This window comes from Drosophila gunungcola, unplaced genomic scaffold (genome assembly GCF_025200985.1).
Source record: "Drosophila gunungcola strain Sukarami unplaced genomic scaffold, Dgunungcola_SK_2 000001F, whole genome shotgun sequence".
NCBI lineage: Eukaryota > Metazoa > Arthropoda > Insecta > Diptera > Drosophilidae > Drosophila > Drosophila gunungcola.
Window position 1 is genome coordinate 7,554,707 of NW_026453197.1, and position 16,847 is coordinate 7,571,553.

A 16,847-nucleotide genomic window follows, 5' to 3' on the forward strand; every position below is an offset into this window, starting at 1 on the left:
AAGCTCAACTTGTTTTTTATGAAACAGCAACAAAAAATAATTGCATATAATTTCATTTCTAACTGTTCTAGAAAAGTTATGCAGCATTTTAAACTATGCGACGTTGAAGCCAACTATACTTCCGGGCTTAAGAATTAACATAATGATTATAGATAAATGCAGGAAGAGAATTGTAAGTAAGAATAAATACCAAATACCTCTTTTAATTGCTTTTAAAAGTCATTTTTTGAAATGGTTATTATTATGAGTTAACCATTAGCTCATTTCACTGCGTATTTTTCAAAAAAAAGGATTGTTTATTGTTTAAAATAGATGTTAATCGATTGCTTGTTTTGTCTATCAAATGCATTTTAAAAAAACGTCTAAAACGTTTATACCGTTTTCTAATAAAATTTAAATTTATTCGCCTAAATTGTTTGTTGGGAAACTCACTGATTTTGGGTCTTTGCTCGATGTTGGTTCTGCAATATATAGAAATTGACTGGTGGCTGATGCCTCCCACTTCCTTTTGATGTCTGGTCTGATTTGATTCGAGTCCAAGTCCACGCAGTAGGGTGGAGGTTATCTGTCCCCTCTGATAATGCAACTCAATTTGCAAATATTCTCTTCGGCATCGCCTTTACAGAATCTGTGGAACTATTTTTATTTTATTCCAGACTAGTTCAGTGGATTGGATTGAATGGATTGAATGGATTGAATGTTCGATTAGTATCTGTGATTCTTAGTCTTGGGGTTCCGATCGAACCACTTCGAATGCCGACTTGATAACGACTGAACTGGCTGTAGGAAAATGTTTTTCAGAACGGCGAGAAAAATAAACATAAATGTCAGAATAAAATGATACAGAACTTAACAAAACGTTAATTAAGGCACTGAAAAAAAAAGGTAATCTAAGTTTATAGAGTTCATATTAGGTTTAAGTAGAACGCGACTAAAATAAAATAAGCCATAAGATGTAGACAACATTTAAGACGACTTTATGAACACTAGGAATTACACTTAATGCGTAAGGTCCGAATCAAAATCGGCGTCATGATGATTTGTGCTTAGCCGTCGCACATGTGCCCTAAAAAGCCAGCAGATGATCTTTTTATCTTCCTTTTAAAGATCAACCGTCAATTTTTGTAACTAGGTACTCTTTTTCGCTTAGTTTCTACTGTAATTAAACTAAACGGCACCAATGTATTTTTTAATTTTCAATGGTCAAACTTAACCTACTGTTGTGGGTGTAAACGGTACAAATTTAAAGATATTTAAGCAATCCATTATTTTTACATAAATTTCGTTAAAAAATAATTTATTACAAATAAATTATTAATTAAATATGTTGGTTTTTTCAACAAACAAGTGTTTTCTTATGTTATCCAATTTCTCTCAGTGCACTTTAAGACAACAGTTTATAGTTTTGTTAATTGTGAGTTTAAATGCAACGCTTCGGTTCAATGGCTCCACATTCTGGGGTTATAATTTAATGATACTGTGAGTGACCGTAGTACTTCATTTTCCGAATCGAGAGAATAGCAAGTAATATTATATATTACATTCAACCTGCGATTCATATTTTTAAGCACTCGCTCCTCGATTTCGGGTTTATTTACCTTATTTTCTGAATGGTCTCGGTTGGGACTGATAAGCCAAGATAATGTCCAGACCCCAATTCGTAATCACTTGCTCCCAATTGGCGATGGCTCAGGGCGATAAGAGGAGCCCCAACTAACGTTCAAAACTTGAAAAGGGTGAACTTGTTTGACTTAATTTAATCTACTTGAAATGTGACATCACAAAAAAAAAAACCTAGTGATGTCTGATTGATTATATGGTCGCTTATAAGTTTCCTCTCATTATTAAATATGACCTGGTCAATCTATAATATATTCATTCTGCCCTTACACATGAATTATTGTTTGATCAGAGATTACAAAAAATAATGAGCTTTTAATGAATCTTAAAAATATTTATTGTATTATGGGCTTCGTTTTTAATCAGCATTGTTTTTTAACAACTAAACAAATGTAAGGTTATCAATAAATTTATTTTTAATAAATATTATTTAAATATTTGTTTTTAATTTCCAACACCGTTTTAACATTTTTTACAAAATTCGCCTCTAAAAGATGAATTGCTGTATCATCCTGACTGTTCTTTAAAACCGTTAACTTTGTAATTTATTTAAATTGCGCGCCGAAATAGTGCTGCAAAACTACGCAGCTTTTGGATAGATATGGAAAAACGTCGATGATTCTTGCCACACATCGATGTCACCGGTTTTTTTTAAACATCGATGACGACGAGGTAATTGTATTGCATTTTGCATTATTTTTGTGTACAACATGCGTTTTTAAATTAGCAGATATATTATATTATATTTATTTTTAATTGTTTATATAATCATACTTGAATGAAGCGTATTTCCCCCAAATTACTAAAAAAGAAAATAAGCAAAACCTTAAAACCTTTAAACCTAAAAAAGCTTTGTATCTTTTCAGCATTTTAAATCTTATCTAGATAAATAAACAATTGTGAACAAAGCTATTTATTATTGCAAACATTTTGTACCCTTACCTAGGTTCAAATAACTAGTACCTTTCCCAACACTAATGGCTTTAAAGGCGAGTTGGTAAAAAGTATTTGACCCAAGATAATTATGTATAAATAAACCTGTTTTTACAAAATTTCCTTAATTTTTATTTTACTTATTTCGGCATAAAGCTTAGCAAACATTTCTTACAGGAATTAACGTTAATAGATGGAAAAACGTTGATGTTTCCTGCCCAACATCGATATCACAATCGATAAGGAATTTACGCTTTCATCAATGTTGCCCCACCTCTACTTCCTTTTTCTTCGTTCGCTTTATTCTTTTTCAATTGAAATTGCGCCTGCGTAAAGTTCGCTTAGTGTGAAAGTTTTTAAATAAATATTTTAAACAAGTTTAAAGTACAACTTTTATTTTAAAGGCATTCAATTGCTTTGAGCAAACGAGGTGAGTGAAAAAACAGTTTTATGCAGCATAAGCTATTCGCGTTCTATAATTCCTTGAGATTTGAAAAAAAGTGTATTACAATTACAAGTTATAAAATTGTATGAATATGCAATTAAAAATGTGTTAAAGCCACATTAAGAACATTTTCGATTGCCTTTTTTTTTATATAATTCGGTTGGCGTGCTGTTCTAATGTGAGTTAGTGGATTTTCTCATTAAAGTCAAATCTACTAAAAATTCAACGTTTTTAATTTTATTTAATTGCATCTAGAATTCAAAACTAAATACTCAGATTTTCCATGATTATTATTCGCCGCTTTAAAACGGTTTTCGAGCTTCTCTTCACTCTATTCGCTTGGCGTCCATTTTCGTTCTCCTTTTTATCTGTCACCGTTACGTTTTAGGGCTGCCAAGTCGCTAACATTTGTTGGCCATGACAATTTCTCCTTAAAAAAGTGATTTGGGAGAGGCTAGCCAGACTGGATATAGGCATGTTGGATTCAAATTCTTTTTGCGCTCCTTCTCTTTAAGAAGGAATAGTCGCGCTTCGCGAGTGATCAAAATGAATTCGAGAAACTTCTAAAAAGACTATTTCTATCGGGTATTATTTGGAAAGGATTAATTTTTTCACTTAAAAGATTTTCCGCGTTAAATGTGTTACTTGAAAATATTTACATATCCTCGCATCTGTTTCGTTTCCATTAATTCTTCATTGAATTTTTGTTTTAATATAAAATAAATATTTGTGTTATATTCGGTTCTTGCGTTGGGTTTTTGTTGTCCCTTCTGTTAAGTGCCGTTTTACTTGGTTTGCGCTTTGCTCATTTTCGCAGAAATGTCTCGCTTTCTGCTACGCATATTGTTCATCTTTTCGTTGTCTCTGTTCCGTCTCTCGTTGCTCTTGGTTTTAATGCACTTTCGCGTGTTCGCTTGTTCTAGTCGTTGCATCTTTTGTTTTTTTTTACGCTTTTATCATTCTCTTAATTTTTCCGCTCAAGGAATTTAATTTTCGTATTGTTTTACTGAAGATAACTTGAAAACCGCTTTAAATTATCACTTTGGTCTTATTTTTTTATTAGCATCACAATATTAATTTCTGTTTTTTTTTTTTTAATTAAATCCCTGTGTGTGTGTCAAGCGTCGAATTACTCCTCCCGCTCTTTTCTGTTATTTATGTCTTGTTCTTTGGCTCGTAATTTTCATTTCAAATTAGGCGTTTTTATTCATAAAACAAGTTCACTCAGAACGTAGCCAAGCATGCTGTAACCTTAAACTTCCATAACTTTAAAACTTATTGCATTTATGGCAGTGAGTGATGTGTGTCAAATTTCGTCATACTTTCTAAAATTTTTCTTTCCCCACTTTGGCCCAAAATTAAAGTCTTAATATCAAGTGTTTTTTGTTTATTTTTATCAAATAAATTTTCTTTTATGTTTAAACGAGTTGCTCAACATTTGGTTGCTGTTGAATGGTTTGTTTCTTTGGGTCAAAATACAATACAATATTTCAAAAAATTTCGTATATTGTTCATCTACGAGTTTTTTTTCTTTTCCTTACTTTGCTTCCTCTTTCCTTTTTTTTTTTGTGTACTTGTTTTGCTGTCATAAAATTGATTTTACCTTGTACATATGTACGAATATATATCTCATATAATTTATACAATTTCTAATTAATAGAAGAAAACGATTTTACAGGGATCTTCATATTTGCGTTTTTAGGAGTGGTTTTCTTCTCATCTGACTTGAAATAGGTTTCTATGAAAGCGTTTCTCCAACTGTAAATCTACTTATTAAAGGTTTATAATTTGCTCCAATAGTTAATCAATATATTTTGTTTTTATTTCTTTAATAATGCTTAAATTAATATTGTTTTGTTTTTGTATTTCTGTGTGTGTGTTCAGTTAGGTTTTTATAATTAAAAGTAGTATATATGATGCATAGTTTGCTTTATAATTATTAAATTTAAATGTTTAATTATAGAGTTTGCATCCAAGAAACACAAATACAAAGGTTTTAACACTTACTATTCATTCGGTTTTGGGTTTCTTTTTCCAACTACTGATTTTAATATTTTTTTCATTTTGTTTTTCTTTATTTTAAATAAAAGTTAACATAGTAAAAATAATAAAACGTACATTTCGCTACGAAAAATTGATTCGTAATAGAACAAAAAAATATATGAATAATGAAAATGCTTTTACTGTTTTCTCGATGAAAACAAACTATTGTAATGTATTTAGTGTGTTTTGCTTCTTTTTATCGAAGAATTTGTCAGGCCGTGATGTTGTTTATTAATTTTTAATTTGTATTTTCTTTTTTTCGCCTTGTTCACTGGTAAGCGAATTTGATTTGTTTTTAGTAGGTAGGATGATTGTTGATTAAGTGAGTGGTAATAACAGAAAAAAAAACAACTTTACATCTGATTTTTGTTGATGTAATAAAACAATTTCTATGTCCGCCCATGCCGTTCTATAGAAAAATCTCGAAACAAATCTCTTATCGTCGATAGTGAACAGACATTAGAATTTAAATCCATAATGAGGATGACTGACTGACTGACTGACTTAGCCTGACTCTGACTAGTTTACACGAGGTCACTTGCTTGATCGCGATTTTATCCGGGTAAAATCTGATTAGTTGGCCACGCGTAAACTAAAATTGCTTTTCTCGTGTGTTCTCTTCATATATTTAAATATATATGTGTATAATTTATTATCCATTTTTAGCTTAGCTTGTTGGTTGGTATTTTTTGTTGCTTTTGGCTTATATGGCGGCTACAATTGTTTCTTTTTTCCCCCTTTTTTGTTTGTTTTTTTTGAAAAGTTTTTGTCTGTGATATAAGTAATTTATAATATTTAATTTTGGTCACTTGCTTTCCATCCTCTTCAGTAGTCACCAAAACTGCAATTTGAGGAACAATCTGCTCCTGCCCAAACTCTCGATTTAAGCCAGTGTAGGGAACTGACGCTCGTCGTTGACCTTGGGAGCAGTGTTCTGTTGTCGCTCGAAACGCTTGTTTTGACCTGGACCGCTGTTATTCTGATTGTTGTTGTTGTTGTTCTGGTTGTTGCCCGGACCACCACGACGCTCGATGGGCGGCCTCTGGTTTTGAGTGGACGGAGCACCACCCTCGTTGTTGGGGTGCTGCTGCTGCCCAGATTGGCCATCCCGAGGTCCACGGTTGCCACCCTCACGGTCACGGTTGTTACCGCCACCCTCACGGTTGCCGCCCTCACGATTGCCACCCTCGCTGCGTGGTCCGCCGCCGAATCCGCCGGGTCGTGGACCTCCACGGCCACCGCGTCCTCCAAATCCACCTGGTCCGCCACGACGACCGTCGTTAAAGTTGAACTGAATATCCAGGACGCGTTGCTGCCTGCCCACGCGCTGTGGATACAAGGCGGGATCGTACTCAAGCTCCTCTTCGCTGTCGTTCTCCTTCTTTTTGTTGCTGGTTAAGACGACCATTTTCTTCCATTGTGTGGTGTCCTCGCCTGTGGAAAAAAATTATTGTAGTTAATTCGATGGTTTCTAGGTACCAAAAAAGTACCATATAATTATTTAATTTTACAAAAAGAATTCCATTAGATTTCTGAAATGAAGTTTGTTTCTTTTTGAAGTTCAATTTTTAAAATCTGCGTAACTCGCAAACCACACTAGAAAATAGGGAGTGAAGGTTTTCCATAGGGTTGTGGGCATACCTTCTCCAGCCTTGCGGATGTTGAAGGTTGGCTTGATGCGTTGTCCCTGCTGTGCCTTCCATTCGTCCAAGGTCAGTTCTTTGGCCTCCTCCTCGGCGGCCGCCTGCTGTTCGCTCTGTGGTTCGGTGCCCGATTCGTCAGCCTTGGCTCCACCTTCTGCATTGGCCACATTGGTCTCGCTTTCGTTCTTGTTCACATCGTCGATGGTTTCCTTGACCGATCCCCAGTTGTGCGATCCAGCTCCATCGCGCTTGTCAACTGATTTCACACCTGTGGATAATGCAAGAAACATTACACGGATTAATAAAGATTTGTATTATCTTTTTATTTGCAGATTCTTGGTAGTGGAGTATATTTAACTTATTTGCAAATCGTGAATAGCCCACAAACTTGCGCCCAAGCGATAAGTAAGTTTGCATGTCTTTTTATTATTTCGCACATACCTAAATCTACTTATTTTTTTTTTCCTTACAGAGCTGAAGTCAATTTGTTTTCCTTGAACTAATTGGTAAGTTAAAGTTGGGCACAATATATACAATATATTTATACCAAAAAATCTATTACTTTCAACTCAATCCAAACGTATACTTTATTCTAGCATTACCTCAATATCGTCTTAATTAGGTCAATTGTAGCTAGGAATCACCATGTCTATTGAAATTTAACCACGTTAAGCTATTTCACTGCCATCGCGTGGGACAGATAAGCCGACTGCACCCGTTCGCTGAAATCAGATTCGATTGGGAACTATTTTTCATCCCCTATTTCCCTATTTATGCTACGCAAAGACCTCCTACAAACAGTTGTGTTATATGGGAAATGCCGACAAGAAGATAGACAAACTATTTATAACACATTTTCTCTTTCGATTTGTGCTGTGTAGAGCTTCATCTATATAATTTTGGATATTCCAAAAATGAAACAGTCTCGATAGAAGGCAGCAGTGAAGAGCGTAAAATGCGAGAAATCTGATTTGAATTGGAAGAGGAAGTGTGATGGTAGGCAGCTTGTTGAAGATTTTCTGTCCATTAGTATTGATTTGACTTATCCACCACGTGCGCGAGAGATTCACTGCGCCGTTTGTCCATTGCCAATTTGTTGATGGGGGTTTGGATGGATGTTTTGCCACAATTGGTTTAAACTTTTCAATATTTAATATACTTGGCATTCAAAATTGGCCCAATGTTTTTTTTAAATAGTTTGGGAATTTATACAGGCGGCATCATTTTTGTATGCGTTTATTTATGAGTCGTTTAATATAGATCGTTAAATACTTGCACTCAATATACTGGTTGTACGTTGCAAGCGAATTTTATAGCGTTGATTTGGTATTGGGAAATTGTGTTATTGATGTGCAATAATAAATTCCTCGAATTGCTAAGAATTTTCAGTGAGTTTCGAAAAAAAATTATGAGTCTTGTTAATATCGGTATGGTAAAAGAAGGTTTTTTGATAATATTATTGAAAACCACTAGAAATTCTTATGAATCCAAATTCTAAATCATGATTTTTCGGTAGCGTGTAAACTGTGGACGGAATGTTTATTCCCAGCCTTTTTTCCGCCTGCAGAGTTGCTTTTCTGGTTGTCATGGGAGCTTGTTTTTGTTTTATTTGTTAATTTTTTCTTTTTGGTGGGCGGACGCGCGCTCATTTTGTGGTATGTCTGCCATGCCCCATGATGGTTTAGATTTAGATTCAGATCACCACCCGTATGTTAATTGCTTTTAACTTGATCATTTTAGAACAGGACAGCGATTTCTTCAACATTCAAATGATTAAATATCAAAATAATATTTATTATAGTTGAAAAGCGTTGGGATTCGATCGCAAGCCAAAGCTTTTGTGATACTCTATCCAGTCTATTATGCTATCTTTCCTAACTAAAACCCTTTTATATGCAATAGAGATAAGCATTAATGCAAATTCCATTTAATCGGGGCTGTCCCAGAAAATCTCATCAAACGTTTTATTTAGAATTTGATTAAAAGTGATTTTTGGGGAACTCCCCAAACCCATTTAAGTTCCGCGCTAATTTGCATTATACTTATGGACGAGATAGGTGGTACGTTCTTGGCTAAATTAATATTTAAATTACTAAAGTAAAACTGTTTCTTATTCATAATATTGTTTGTTTTTTGTGCCTCACTCACCGGTTCTATCGGATCCAGACTGGCGATCGAATTCTCGCTTCCTGTTCTGGCCATCGTAGTTGCGATTCTGGCGCTGCGGGCCGATCTCCTCCGGCTCCTTGGCCACCACCTCCTGGTCCGCGATAGGGACGCGACTGCTGGCCATCGGGTGCTCCACCATTTTCGCGAACATTACGGCGATTGTTGCGCTGCTCACGGGTCTCGGCATTGCCATTCCTGTTGACGGAAGTTGACGCTGCGTTGCTGTCCCTGTCCCTGTCCTTGTCCTTGACCCTGACCACCACCCTGTCCTTGACCCTGTCCACCCTGTCCTGTGACCGCTGCCAAATTCACGTGTTTCGATTGGGGCCACCTCCTGTCCGTGGAGCACCGCCACCGCCCTGTTTGTTATTGCTATTATTGAACTGTGGCTGTCGCCAGATGGTGTAAACTTTTTGCCATCGGTTTTGTTTAAAGCATTGTTCGGTTTGTTCTCCTTTTCGGCCTGATTTGGTTTCTTGGCATTGGGTCCTCCGTTCGATCCTGCGGTCGCCTTATTGTTGTTGCTCACCTTGGCGGTCGTTTTGGTGGCCGCTGTAGCCCCAGCTGATGGCTGCTTCTTCTTGCCAGCTGCTGCGGCTGCTGCTACTGCTGCTGCTGCGGATGTCGGCGCCCCAAGATTATCTAATGGATCGCTGACATCGTCGTCCATGAACAGAGCTCATAACGATTTTTACCGGCGCTGTCCATGATTTTTGTGTGGATAGGTTTGTGTTTTTTGTTGCTGCTAGCTGGCTAGTGTGTTGCTCTTTCCTGCAAAAGAATTTTTAACACACACAGTTCAGAAATTGATTTTCCTTTTTCGCTCGCGCACCACCACCACACCTCTCACACCCTTTGAGATTCGTGTGGTTTCTATCACAAACTATGGGTAAATATCCAGAATTTTTCGGTTAGATTCAGACTCCAGTTGTAAAGCCTTGGATTTAACTTGATTTTTCGCAATTTAATAATGCAATTTAGGGTGATTTTTTCTTACTTTTCTGCTGGCTGTTTGTGGCTGCTGCTCTCGAACCTTATTTTCAGCGTTTCTCTCTTCTTCTTCGCCTTGCTGCTAGTATTACCTACACACACACACTATCGCACGCGATGGCACCACGCACATGGGCAACTAACGCACACAGGGAAAGGCGCCACAGGTGGTCTTGGTATACATAGAAAAACAGAAACTCACGTTTTTTTCGAAGCGGTTTCGCTGCGAATGCCAGAAATCGCTGTGACTGGCAGTTGTGTTTGGCGGGCTGTCGATTTTTACGGGGGTATTCAAAATGAAAATTCATGACATCGGCTGGAACAGCCTAAAAAGATAACCAGAAGAGAGGAATACAATAATGAAATGGAAAATTAACAGTTTCAAGGTTTTAGGCGCTCTTCTTTTGTAACGACATAAACGGTGTTTTATAACTTTTGGCACTGTGTTTTCTTTGGCGCCAATTTGAATTTGAAAAGGTTTGAAAAGTAGACGACGATTTTTCTTTCTCTAATTTTATAATTGCGATAAATGTATGTATTATATATAAGTGAGTGGTAATGCTTAAAAAGCGCAAGAACGCAAGAGAGGTAACATATTTGTGTAACCTAATGTATAATAAAAATGAGGTTAATTATTTACTAATTTAAGACTATTTCTTTACTGGTTTCAGCAATAAGAATCCTGATGGGAGCCTTTAATTTTTTAGCCTTCTGCTCCTACTAAAAGTGCCGGTGGTGGCGGTGGCGGTGGAGATTGGGACGATACCCCAGCTGCTAAGCCACAGAAGGTGGTCTCCGAATGGAGCGATGATGAGGACAAGGGCAAAAGCTCTGGCGGAGGAGGCGGTGGCGGAGGAAGGGGTGGAGGCTTTCGCAGGGGTGGAGATCGTGATGGAGATGGCGATGGAGGTGGCTTCCGTGGAGGACGTCGCGAGGGAGGCGGTGGCGGTTTCCGAGGCCGTCGCCATGACAATGAGGATGGTAAGTGCGTTTTCCTTATCAACTGGCAATTAGTGATAAACTAAAACTATGGTTTTGTGAAAAAATAGATTTTAAAAGTACTTAAAAGTAGTCTTAATTTAACTTTGTGTTTGTGATTTGTTTTGTCATGTCTGTCTGTTTGTTTTTCGTTTTGTCCAATTTGTGGGTTGGCCGAAACTAGCTACGGATCTGCCACCGATCCCATCCAGCTGTGATAAGGATGTGGTAGAGGCATTTATTGACCAACTGGATCTCAGCAAGTACACCACTTTAGCCAAGGTGCGTGAGTTGCGTGAATATTTGTTAAAAGCATTTAAGGATCTGGTAAACCTCGAATGGAATGCCTGTAAGCGTCTTGATCAAGAAAGCCGTGAACAAAAAGTACAGCAGATACGTGAGACTGCTGCCATGATGGATCGCTTTATAGACGACATAAACCGATTGTTGGCCGAGCCTCAAGTTGGACCGGGAGCAAATATGATTGATCAGTTTCACAGCTTGGGCGTGAATTGGGAAGCCAATGTATCGCAATTGGAGATGAATTTACCACCCCAGATTGTGGTGCCGCAAGTTCCGCACAACAGGCCGAGGCAAGTCGTGGGAGGAACAGAAGCCAGAGAAGGAGTGCAGGTTACAGCATCCCTAGCGCAACAGCTTGTGGATCACCATCAAATGTTTCGTCGTCTATACGAAGATCCAGATGCTGTTCGAGAAGCTGCCGAAGAGCCTGAAGGAAATGGTCAAGAGGCGACTCATCTTTGCACCTACGGTTCGACCAGATTTCGTCACTGGCTAACCGAGGACTTTGTGCTTCGCCACGAAATGAGGTCAGTTAACTTTCGCAGTCCGCGTGAGCTAGCCACAAATCTGAACTGGCCAATTTCACCGTTTTCGTATTGGCTGACCAATCCAGAGTTTCGGCGTTCAATCCGGACTTGTGTGCGTAGGACAATTATTAGTGCGACTGCTGCAATTGAGCCACCAAATCGACACGAAGCAGACAGCTCTAGGAGCCTGCAGGCCAGCAGTCTGGTAAATGTGGTAAGACATCAGCGTTCCCAGAATCAGGGAACGCCAGATGCTGTTTATTTTAGTCGCATTGCCGGAACGCTCGATGATGAGACCGCCTGGTCAGCGCCTGGTGGACCCGGAAGAACATCGGGGGCAGGTGATTCGAGCACCCCCCTCGCACAGAACAGCGGTTCGGGGTATTTAAAACAAATAATTATTACACTATCCTTTCCTATATCTATCTTACCATCTGTGGGTGCTCTCTAAAGTTCCGGTTCCCAAAAAGCGAGCGATAGATTTCAAACATTAAAAGCTTACGAAAAAGATACAAAATTTAGGCAGTCACCAAAAATTCTAAAGACACTTAAACATAATTTTGATAGCGTTTGATTTTGACAGTCATTTCAAAAAAGATCTTGCATGCTACTCTATAAAACTGCCCTCCTCGCCCGTATTTATATCTTTCTTCGATTTATTTTTAAATATACATTACCATTACCTATTTAATGCCGAGCATTAACTCTAAAGCTATGTCCGTTCCACAGCTTGTCATTTAGACCCAATCTGACCTATGACGATGGGATTAATCAATTGTCCTTACCTGGAGGAGAATCATTTGGGCCAGCATTTCCACAGCTACCGGAAGAGCAACCAGACAGCAGCAGCTCCTTAGTCCTGCCATCGGCTAATACGGATGAAACAGCTGTAGTCGGCGCTCCTGGATCATCAATGCTGCGCTCACGGTTCAGACCAAAATTGTCGGCCATCGAAGAGATTGAATTTCATCAACGTCTCACTGCTGAGTCGCGTGAGATGGAAATGAGCTTTTCTCCGGGACCAAAAGAGGCGGCACCGGCAATGGAAGTGTCCAAATCATTAACACCTCTTGCGATTACTCCTCCTGTAAGCCCACAACGTGAGTGGTCTTTGATTTTTCGGCCGCGTGCTCAGATGATTAACTATGACGATGGGCCAGCTCCTTCGAGGCAAGCACAGCGAATCCGACGTCCCCCACGTCCACGAGCACGCGTTCCTCGTACTGCTCCAGCACCAGCTCCGCTAGTACCAACTCCTCCATCAACACCGGAACAACGAATCCTCCAGGGTGAAGATGCACAGCGAAGCCCACGTCATGTTGCAAACACGTTTATAACTGAATTTCTACAAAGTATATCACAGCGGGCAGTTGCACAGTATCCAGAGATATTGCCTCCCGTTGTATTTGACAATTCTGGACAACAGCAGGTTCAGCAGCCAGCGACAACAACGGCTGTTTCTATTGAAATTACTCAGGAGGTGTCTCTGAGTTTTTCGGTTTCTGGAGCTGGTATGGAGTCTACAGCATACTTGCCGGCCCCTGTGATGCCTTCCCTGGACATCGATGCTAGTGCTGATGATCAGATAGTTCCCTTTGATCCAACTGCTTCGTTACCGCCCATAAGCTCTACTCCAATCAATCAGGATCCAAATGCCGTTTTCCTAGGGCGTAAACTTCCTCTAGAAATGGGACCCGATACGACGGACACCTACAATATGTTGTCCAATATGTCACAACCAATTATGCCACTGGAAATTGAGCCAGCCGCCCCGCTGTCTGTTTCGAACTCTTTGGCTACTTTGAGTGATCGGGCTATTGTGACCGATGTGCAGATACTGACGCTTCCGGGTCAGTCATACAATCTTTCAAGCGCAGATGTGACCAAAAAAGTAGTTGATTCTGCAGCGACATTCACCACAGATGGCTTGCAAACGACAAGGGAGCGCGGAACAGCAATGCAAAATCAACTATATCGAGAGTCAATGAACGATTTGCGTTACATTGTGCAACACACTGATATGTTTCGTTTAATGGTCGATAGGCAACAGGAACTCAGTGTGCAGGGCAAGTCGCTGTTGCATTCGAGTGGCAATAGCCTCGGGTCCTCAAGTTATTATTCTATGCCCGCTGTCAAAGTCTACAATCCCAAGATAATTCTGAATACAGATAAGGAAAAGTTGCATCTTATTGCTGCCCTTTTTGAAGCCCTTGTCAAGCAGCCACAGGTGGATACAAAGAAATTATCCTTTATCCGGAATAAACAGGACATGGCGATGGCCTTCCATATTTTACTTCAACTTAAGACGGCAGATTTTATAAATCTTAGCACAGATGGAAGATTTGCCAACCTTCGTTAGATGAAAAAAAAATAACAAGAATGGAAGATTGCTCTTCCTTTGCTAGAATAAGAAAAATTATAAACGTGTTTTACTTTAATTTGTAACACAAGAGATGGACTGATGTTCATTGATAAACATCGTTTAATGGTTTATATGTAAAACTTAGCTTTGAGTTTTAAATTAATTATTTATATTTAAAGCAATCCAATCTGTTATCTGTTCAGTCTAATAGAATGGATCGAAAGATTTACGTAATATAAAATAATCATTTTAAAACTTACAGGGAAGTTTCACATCAAGAAAGATTAAGAATTTTGAATCTATTATTTTATGTTATACAATACTTTGTATCATGTATATTTAAGTGAAATACGCAAACAACCCCAAGTTTATTTAATTTTAAAATGTGCAACTGGTTTGAATTTTAAATTTATTATATTAATCAAAGTTTATTTAAGTAATCATGTAACTTTAACCAATACCCAAGTGTTATTAAATGACGTTTTAATTTTCTCTTAAAAATCCTTAGAATTGTATGTAATTGTAGCTAAATTTTTGTGCCTAACAATTGTTTCCTGTGTTTGTCACAGTAAAAGTTATTTATAAATTATGAAAAATTGTACTAAAACTAACTAGTTTTAGATTACTATTTTTATAAATGATTATTTTTTATACACGTTTAATTAGGCGACGAGCGTCGTGGAGGCCGCGGAGGCTTCAACCGTGAGCGAGGAGAACGCGGTGAGAAAGGCGAAGGAGGCGAAAGACGTCGCCGTAATGATGACGATGTAAACAATAACAACGAGTTCGGCGAAGAGGGCGAGAAGAAACGCGAATTTTACATTCCGCCCGAACCGTCAACTGACGTCACTGAGATCTTTAGCACTGGCATCACTTCAGGAATAAATTTCTCTAAATACGACAACATTCCTGTTAAGGTAACACCATGTGCCACTTAAATTCATAGATTGTATATTATAAAGGTTGTTACTATTTTAGGTAAGCGGCGAAAACGTGCCCAAAGCTATCAAGAACTTTGATGAGGCTCAATTGCGCGCCGCTATCCAGACAAATGTGGTCAAATCGGGCTACAAAGTTCCGACTCCGATCCAGAAAGTCTCAATTCCGGTGATCGCCGATGGCCGTGATTTAATGGCTTGTGCGCAGACTGGCTCGGGAAAAACGGCTGCTTTTTTGTTGCCGATTCTCAGCAAGTTGCTGGATGAGCCCCAAGAATTTGAGATTGGAAAGCCACAGGCGGTGATTGTGTCTCCGACTAGGGAGTTGGCTATACAGATCTTCACCGAAGCGAGGAAGTTTGGCTACGATTCGTATCTGAAGATCAGCATTGTATACGGCGGCACCTCGTTCAAGCATCAGAACGAGTGCATCACCAAAGGTTGCCATGTTCTCATCGCCACACCGGGCAGGCTGATGGACTTTGTGGAGCGCACCTTCATCACCTTCGATCATACACGCTTCGTTGTGTTGGACGAGGCCGATCGGATGCTGGACATGGGCTTCTCAGAGACCATGCGCAAATTCATGCACCACCAGACAATGTGTCCGGACCACCAAACTTTGATGTTTTCGGCCACATTCCCGGAGGAGATTCAGCGCCTGGCGGGCGAGTTCTTGAATAACTATGTTTTCGTTACCATTGGCGTGGTTGGAGGAGCCTGTTCCGATGTCCAGCAGACTATTCATGAAGTTAACAAGTTTAACAAGCGAAACAAGCTAATGGTAAGTATTATTCTTATTAAAATTAAGAAAAAATTTAATTTCTGATCTACAGCTAGCTAAATTTTCTATTGTCAAATATGATTTGATAACTAAAAATTATATTTAGCTAGATAAGGAATCATTACATTTTATAAATTACTTATCTATTTTTTTTTTTCAAAGGAAATCTTGCGTGAGCAAGCAGATGGTACTATTGTCTTTGTGGAGACCAAGCGCGGTGCCGACTTCTTGGCTTCGTTCTTGTCGGAAACCGAATTCCCGACTACCTCAATCCATGGCGATCGTCTCCAGAGTCAACGCGAGCAGGCCTTGCGTGATTTCAGGAACGGCACCATGAAGGTGATCATAGCCACTTCAGTGGCGGCCCGTGGACTCGGTAATAATGTTAAAGCGCAAAAGCAACAGAATTTATGTACTTACACTTTACTCCTGTCTTTTTTAGATATTAAGAATGTCAAGCATGTGGTCAACTTTGACATGCCCAACAACATTGATGATTATGTGCATCGCATCGGACGCACTGGTCGTGTGGGCAACAATGGTCGTGCCACCTCGTTCTTTGATCCCGATCAGGATCGTGCTCTCGCATCGGACTTGATCAAAATTCTGGAAGGGTCGGGTCAGACGGTCCCAAGCTTCCTCAGCGAAATGGGCGGCGGCGGTGGTGGTGGCTACTCCAACAGGTTTGGTGGTGTTGATGTGCGAGGCAGAGTGAGTACCCTTTTTATATCCTTTTTTCCTTGCGGATATTAATAACTATTTCAATGTGCACAGGGAAATGCCGTTTCTGATGCAACCAATGCCGAGGACGACCAAGACTGGGACTAACTTTTAAAATCGGGACTTAAATGTTTAAATGTTTCAATTAATATTGACTGAGTCTTCGCCTCGTTAAAGTTCGAAGTTTCGTAGGCGATATATAAGTACTATATATAAAAGCCTTACCATTACTCAAATGCAAGATAAGAAAATTTGCTTGAAGATTTAACAATTATTTCTTTTTCAATGCGCTTATGATTTTAAGTTTAAATATATATAATAAAACAGTTTCAATTGAAAAAAAAAACTATTTCTGTTAATTATGTAAATCACGTTTTCCAGATTTGTTTTGC

General features: G+C 38.9%; 2 protein-coding genes across 2 annotated transcripts; one reads left to right on the forward strand and one right to left on the reverse strand.

Moving 5' to 3' along the window:
- Positions 1–4,798: 4,798 nt before the first annotated feature.
- Positions 4,799–9,624, reverse strand: LOC128263281 (plasminogen activator inhibitor 1 RNA-binding protein). Its single transcript, XM_052998234.1, is given in 8 exon segments — positions 4,799–6,475; positions 6,683–6,952; positions 8,833–8,911; positions 8,913–9,047; positions 9,049–9,128; positions 9,170–9,241; positions 9,244–9,531; positions 9,534–9,624. Coding segments are annotated over 8 exon segments (1,503 nt in total). The 5' UTR covers positions 9,562–9,624; the 3' UTR covers positions 4,799–5,924.
- A 777-nt stretch (positions 9,625–10,401) lies between these two features.
- On the forward strand, positions 10,402–16,801 carry LOC128263462 (ATP-dependent RNA helicase vasa). The gene is made up of 7 exons (XM_052998515.1): positions 10,402–10,431; positions 10,551–10,824; positions 14,680–14,930; positions 14,992–15,735; positions 15,898–16,111; positions 16,178–16,446; positions 16,510–16,801. The coding sequence occupies exons 1-7, from the start codon at positions 10,402–10,404 to the stop codon at positions 16,561–16,563; spliced, it is 1,836 nt and encodes a 611-aa protein (XP_052854475.1). The 3' UTR covers positions 16,564–16,801.
- Positions 16,802–16,847: the final 46 nt, after the last annotated feature.

Bases quoted from the DNA above. Each gene is read 5' to 3' on its own strand.
- LOC128263462 (XM_052998515.1), top strand. From the start codon at position 10,402: ATGCTTAAAAAGCGCAAGAACGCAAGAGAG. The intron at 10,825-14,679 runs GTAAGTGCGTTT...ACGTTTAATTAG, and splicing joins TCGCCATGACAATGAGGATG to GCGACGAGCGTCGTGGAGGC. The intron at 16,447-16,509 runs GTGAGTACCCTT...CAATGTGCACAG, and splicing joins GTGTTGATGTGCGAGGCAGA to GGAAATGCCGTTTCTGATGC.